Here is a 7218-nt window from a genome sequence, read left to right as displayed (position 1 = left end):
ATCCAACAAAAAACGATCACCCCCATGCCTGGCTATGAAGACACTGACGTACTACACTTACCATAATATCCAAGTGGTACAGTGACCTGAAAATTCGGAAAACAAAGCTAATTATAATTTCATAATACCTGTCATTATGTGAAAAAGAAAAAAAAAATCCAAGCAAACCATAGAACTTGTTTACGTGAGAATCCGAGATACATGAAACTATTGGTCCAGAGAGAGCGAGAGCATTTCACCTGACAGCAAACTGTTGGTCCAAAGGACCAGAAGAATTCTGCTATAAGACAATTAAAAATACGTAAGAGATAGACAATGGTAATGTACGTTCTTCCATTTTCTTTAATTAAATTATTTCCATTTTAGTTTAGGTTATTTTAGTCATTTCTTTATGGAAACAACACGATTTGGTTTAATTAGTGGCAGTAACAAAAAAAGTCCCATCTAAATTTTTGCCTGATTTTATCAGCCTGAAATTTTTAGATTTTGATGTAAATTTAAAAGTGAATTTTTTAAACTCAATCTTAAAAATTAAAAACCGATCAAATTCATTTAAGGTTCGGGCCTTAACCGACCCAATTTATTTTAAATACTTAATAATAAAATAAACTTCTTTGTTTTCATTTAAATTAATATAACTCTTATTTATATTTAATTATTTGTATGATTTATAATTGAGACGTTGATCGGAGTAATTTTTATATTTATGTTGTTTTAAATAAGTTTTGAAGATTTTAAATTTTAGGAAAAGTAAATTTAAATTATTTAAATATTAAAAAATTAAAAAATATTTGATCGTGTTCGGACTTTCAAACCCGATTAAGGTTACACAATCGGATTTTTTAATCGGATTCAGGTTCTTTGTTTGTATTATCGGGTCGGGCTCGGGCGGCCCATTGCCATATAAACCGGCATAAGGGAAACTGAAAAATCCAAAAACAAATGGAACGAGAAGCAGAACCATGGGAAGTACTAGCACTAGCACTGGACCTTGAATTCGAAGACTCTCGTCTGGTTCCTTGTAAACGCAAGAATCAAATCTCACCCGCCAAAACCAACAAATTTTTTAAAGCCAATAGCAACCCATTTCTCAGCCCTTGTTCTAAAACTCAAAAGCATCTTGTTCCCGGCCCTGCAAGAGCTGTACAGTCGGCAATGCAGCACAAAACGTTGATGGGTATGAGTGTGGGTGTCAATGAAGAGCCAATTCCGACTCAAGAGTTCATTAGGAGAGCTGTTGAAGATGCCGGTCTCGAAGACGAAGATTTTTCCCAAAACCCCTGGCTTTTCGCTGTAGATTTTGTTCGCAGTCAAGGTTTGGTCGGCGTTGATGGCGTGGCAATTGGGACGCCGTTGAGTCAGATCAAGAATGGGATGATCAACGGCGATAGGGTGTCTCAGGTTCGAAATTTAACCACCCCCTCTTAATCTCTTATGTTGACACTTGACGGGGACCAGAATGTGAAACATTATGACGTAAAATCGGTAAAAGAGGTATGACGAGGTCCATAGTGTGAAAACCATAAATGTTGGTGGCCTGCAACATATAACTTGTAAATCTAAGCGATCCAATTACACACACAAACACACACACACACACACACACAGAGGGCCATCAATAAGTAAGAAGTAAGCTCCTTCTACTGCTCCTCAAGGTCGCTTTGCTTCTTTGATGATTCTGATCAATATGCTGAAGACTCTCCTGACCCTGGACAGCCTTTTTAACAGTTACATAAGCCTTTGCCGCGGATAACCGCTTTGAAATATTAGCCCGGCTTATGCTTTCAAATCAATAGTTCATTGACCTACGTATCTCCTCTCATCTTTTGTTTGAACAACCCTTGTTACTAAAGAAGGAGTGGAATGTGCCATACTATCGAACTATAGGCGAGATTAAGTGAAGCAAGCAAGGGAAGAGTTCCGACAAAGCGATTGATCCTGTTAAGATAAGATCGCCTGATCCCACTGAATCTGGGGGGGGGGGGGGGAGCGCGCGTAATTGGATCCCTTAGATTTACAAGTTATATGTTGTAGGCCACCAACATTTATGGTTTTCACATTATGGACCTTGTCGTTCCTCTTTTACGGATTTTACATTATAGCAACATATAATTTATAATGTTTTATATATGTATATATACAGGTTGGTAAAATTTCAATTGGGTCACCCATTGTTTCCAATTAGTTGTCATCTCCCTGTTGGTAACTAATGTTTAACAATGACTCAACTCATTACTTATGCTTGACAGCATCTGACTACTCCTCAATAAACAACTTTTTTAGTGATTGTTTCGATCTTTAATAGTAACATTAAAGCAGTTTTATAATTTAGCTCTTGTGATTTTACTGTTAGATTGTTGCAATTGTCAAGTCTACCACCCCGAATGGACTTGGAGATATGATGGCAACTCTTAAGGTGAATTAAATTGTGCTGCTTATGTGAATGAGTTCATTGTATTTTCCTTTGGTTTTAATGCCGTAACATTACTCAACTTTCGATTTCAGGATCCTACGGGTACAATTGATGCTAGTATTCATCGTAGAGTCCTTACTGAGGGAGAACTGGGAAAAGACTTATCTGTCGGAGCAGTTTTAATACTCCATAAGGTTTAATTAGCATAGTTCCTTCTGGATTTCTTTATTTTTTTTACACAAATGTATACATCAACTGTTTATTAACCTTAAGGTGTTAGAAACAGTATCATTCACTTAACTAAATTAGAATCAAACAAGAGAAAATATATTCATCATGCTTTGTTTGTCATTTTGGAGTATATGATGTTGTTATCAGTTCTGAATGATTGACAGGAGCAGCTTTTTTTCAGGTTGCAGTTTTTTCTCCTTCTCGCTCTGCTTGCTGTCTCAACATAACTGTTAGCAACATTGTCAAGGTATGTTTTGTTTCTTGTGAAAGTAAGCCAGATTATCAATTCATTAAGGACTTAAACAGTACTTTTAAATGAGATATCAATTTGCAATAATTAGTTCTCTTATCAATTTCAATCTGTCAAGATATCAGGCTAATTTACACTCTTTAAGCTACTGAGTGCTGACTGTGCCAGAACCATTTGAACCTTTATGTTGTTTCTATTCTATTTGGAGAAACTGGAAATGACCAGCTCTTATTTAGTGACATCCTCTAATATTTAATTTGCAGCATTTGATTTGATTGATCTTTGCACCAGTTACTTTTAAGTTTGAGGTCCTTTTCCATTTTTCACATTTGACAATGCATCCTCTACCTGAAGAAAACTATACTGAACATTAGATTAATATGTCCGAAGATCTTATAACTTAAGCTTAAAGATTTTACTTTGGCTTACATGTGCCTGAAAGTAATATGAATCTTGTAGTCAAACTCTACCTTAACTAAATTCCATAAAGTGTTTTTTTTTCCCTTTTTGTGGGGTGGGGGTGGGGAGGGGGCGGGCTGGGTTTGCTAATCCAGGATGTTTTTGATCATTAGTGATTGTAGAAGTTAGATTGAAAGGAAAGAGAATAACGATATGATATTTGATTAGTGTTCAAAGGCAGATTACCTAATGCCGAAAATATGAGGGATTGTGAATTAATTATGAAAGCCCTTACCATAACTTCTTCATTAGATAATATTTGTCTTTAGTGGGATAATTTTTGGATACCTCCCCTGAGGTTTGCTCTTGCTACACTTAGAGAGAATTTATGCATATATTGACATATAGCACCCCTGACCGTATATCAGCATTACAGCACCGTTTGGTTGTGAAGGGCAAAAACGTAATTGCAAGAATAAGAATTGCAGAAACAGAAGCCAGAAAGCAGGAGCTTTTGCTTCCTTTCCCCCTCCTCATTCCTTTCCCTCTCTCTCTCTCAAAAGAATTTAAAGTGAAAAAAAACACTTTCTTCTTTTCTTTGTCTCTTCCCCACTTTCTCTCCACCCATTTTGTTCTTTTATCAACAAAGCTGAAAAACAAAGTTCACTATTCCTGCATCACCACCACTTTGTCGTATTGCTTTGCTATTCAAACAAAATTTTAACCCCATGTTAGAAAATAACACCAATATTAATGCTCGTTCTTCTTCTCATCCTTTCACCTCTTCAAAAAATGGTGCTCTAGCTATTCACGAAAAAAAAAAATAGAAAACCAGCCGGCACCCCATTCAGTTTTCTTTTGTATATGGGTTCAATTATTTTAAGGCGAATTGCAAGTTTTAACTTATGTTTTTCTGTTTTTTGTTTGATACACACAAATACAAGCGCACGCGTATAGATCCGGATGCAGAGGTGGTATCTTTATCACCCAAGACCTTGTTAGTATCAGACGGATATGTATATGAGATCTGCAACCATGGGTTTCAAAGAGACCAGAACCTGCAAATGCATAGAAGAAGGCACAAGGTGCCATGGAAGTTGCTGAAGAGAGAAACAAAAGAAGTGAAGAAGAGAGTATTTGTTTGTCCAGAGCCAAGCTGCTTGCACCATGACTCTTGTCATGCTGTGGGAGATTTTGTTGGCATCAAAAAGCACTCTAGAAGGAAGCACAACAACCACAAGCTGTGGTTTGTGACAAGGGCAATAAAGGATATGCAATTATCGTCTGTTATTGTATTGTGCAGTGAAGGCCATTATTGTAATCGCATCAACAGAGCAAATGGCAGTCTAACGCTGATACACAGGCAGGGGTGCTATATGTCAATATATGCATACATTCTCTCTAAGTGTAGCAAGGGCAAATCTCAAGGGAGGTATCCGAAAATTACCCGTCTTTAGTGCCTATGGGAGACTCCTTCCTATCCTTTCTATGTAATTGTCTATAGGAGCAGTGATACCAAGGTTTGCGTGGTTGTTTTAGTTAGAGTCCTCTCAATAGAATTACTAACAAGTGTATGAGTCTTATAAATGATCAAAGGTATGTATCCTCAAAAGCTAAATCTGATTCTCTGTTTTTCTCTGTCACAGCAGAAGGTACTTAATGCTGGGAGAGAAAAAGACACCATAGAAGCACATTTTTAACTTTCAATAAATTTGAGTTTTCTAATATCTAATTTAGAAGGCGAAATTTCCTAGTAAACTTAAAGATTTTTCTTGATTATTCCCAATGGAAGGATGAACACTTTTGATTGGGCCAAAAGTAAAGGCCAACATTTTGTGTTTAACCACACTTGCATATTATTGGTAAGGCGAGGGGAGATAATTGATAATGTTTTCCTTCATTATCCCATTGCCTCAAGTTTCTGATTAATGCTTTCTTGAGTTGCCAAGATGAGTGGGTTGTTGCTCCATTATCCTCTTGGGGTCTCTTTGCATTGATTAGATTTCTGAATCTGCTGGCAGAATGAAAGTTGCAGTGCCATGGAATGGAATTGTAGAGTTATGGCTGTTCTTTTTGGTCAGAATAGTCTGTTTTGACGAGAATTAGTTTTTCTTACGAGACAGAGGTTGCTTTTGGGCATCTTTTTGAGCTTTTACTTTCTTTTATGGGAAACAATTGATGATTGTATTACTAAGAAAATTACGTTAGTAATGGACCAGTGGTTCACAAAGAACAACATTTAAAATGGTAAAATCTAAAATATAAAGAGTTCTGTTTTGATTCTGCATTTTTCTCCCAAAAATCTTAAGAAAATGGCCTCCAAGCTTTTTTCTCATGCTATGCTGTACTAATTGATGGACAACCTTATTACAGGTCATCTCCAAGGACACTGAAGCTCCAAAAAAAGCAAATTGTTGCGCACGAATTATGAAACATTCTTCTACTGATCTTGGTAGGAGAAAAGAAATTGCCCATCTTATTTCATATGTTGCAGCAGTTCATTTAAAAAATTCTTTTTATCTTAGGTGCTTATTGACAGGTCGAGTTTCTTTATCAATATGGACGTGATGTTTTTTATATTCAATTTCTTATCATAAGATCTTCTTAATTTCCCTTTTTCTATTACAGAAAGTGGTGAGAACTGCTTGATGCCCAATAAAACATCGTCTCTGTCACAAGGACAGGTGGAGAAAGTAAATTTGTCACCTCCAAGCAGCTTCCATGGTGCCGAGGGCAATGGCAGCCAAAATTTTGTTGTAGAGAAAGAAATGTCAGTTATGAGACAAGATATTTTTGATGGAATAAAAGTAGCTGCCAGGAGAGGCACCAACTGCAATGACAAAGAGAGTTTGTTGGATGATCAACCCAACCCATCAAATCAGTTCATAAGAAAAGAAGGAATTATGAATTATCTCAGGCCAAATGCTAACGTGAGAGGGAGTGTACAGAATACTGAACAAACAGCAATAAACTCAGAACCTCATGGCAGCTTTAGTGGTGATGGAGGCAGCAGAATTTGGAATTCTTTTGTAGAGAAGGAACTATTTGCAGTAATGCAAGATGTTGACAGATCTAAAGTAGCTGTTGGTGCAGGCACCAGCGGTAACGACATGAGGATTTTGATGGGCGACCAGCTCAAGACATCAAATCAGGTAGTAAGAGGCAATCTACTGAAAGAAATACAATGCAACAGTGCTCCAACAAACTTTGTTCGGTTCCCTGGCAACAATGAAGAAAATGGAAATGCTGCTGGAATTAAGAATCACAGCCAGCTGATATTTTCTAAGGGTTCACTCTCGCAATGGACAGATGAACAGTTGGATAAGCTGTTATCTTTTGACTGACATGATGACAAGCTTTTTGGTTTTGCTAAAATCCCTTTACAGCCTAGGTGAGATCAATAATTTTTGAGGGTACAGATGACATGTATGTAGATTTTTCAGAATATGCTGGAGTTAAAAAATGCTTATCCAACCATTTTCGCAGAAGCAGCTAGGTAATCACAGAGAGCTCTCTTGAGAAATTGTAGAACATTAAAATGGAATATACAACCACTATCCTGATTTTTGTTCAGAAATTTACATTTCTATTGTCTGATTTCCTGTCATGATAACATGCTTTGTTTGGACATTGCACTTATTCAGAACTTGTCACATTAATTCTGTGATATATTACTACTTGAGATTATGTTTCCGAAACTTATGATGAATCAATAAAAAGAAAAAACACCCTGCTAATCTGATAAGAGACATTACTCCATTTACAAGAATCACTTATCATTTAAAACTTTATTAAAAGGTTTATTTAGAAAATGAGTTTAGTGAGAATTGTGATAGGTTCAAATAGTCCTACTTAAATTTAAAATGATTATATTTTGTAAATCTACTCTATAAATACCAAAAATATTCATGTCTATTTAGTAGTT

At 36.3% G+C, this 7218-nt stretch overlaps 1 protein-coding gene across 1 annotated transcript; it reads left to right on the top strand.

The window, feature by feature from the left end:
- Window positions 1-942: 942 nt before the first annotated feature.
- Window positions 943-6921, top strand: LOC18056062. The gene is made up of 6 exons (XM_006451556.2): window positions 943-1401; window positions 2354-2416; window positions 2506-2607; window positions 2826-2891; window positions 5667-5745; window positions 5922-6921. The coding sequence occupies exons 1-6, from the start codon at window positions 943-945 to the stop codon at window positions 6635-6637; spliced, it is 1485 nt and encodes a 494-aa protein (XP_006451619.2). The 3' UTR covers window positions 6638-6921.
- The last annotated feature ends 297 nt before the right edge of the window (window positions 6922-7218 follow it).

The sequence above is a fragment of the Citrus clementina genome, unplaced genomic scaffold, assembly GCF_000493195.1.
Source record: "Citrus clementina cultivar Clemenules unplaced genomic scaffold, Citrus_clementina_v1.0 scaffold_1, whole genome shotgun sequence".
Taxonomy (NCBI): Eukaryota; Viridiplantae; Streptophyta; class Magnoliopsida; order Sapindales; family Rutaceae; genus Citrus; species Citrus x clementina.
The sequence above is the reverse complement of the archived record's forward strand: the minus strand, read 5'-3'. Positions and strand labels throughout refer to the sequence as shown.

Excerpts from the sequence above, each read along its gene's own strand:
- LOC18056062 (XM_006451556.2), top strand. The coding sequence starts at position 943 with ATGGAACGAGAAGCAGAACCATGGGAAGTACTAGCACTAGCACTGGAC. Across the intron at positions 2,417-2,505 it reads ATATGATGGCAACTCTTAAG|GATCCTACGGGTACAATTGA; the intron begins GTGAATTAAATT and ends TTTCGATTTCAG. Across the intron at positions 2,608-2,825 it reads CAGTTTTAATACTCCATAAG|GTTGCAGTTTTTTCTCCTTC; the intron begins GTTTAATTAGCA and ends GCTTTTTTTCAG.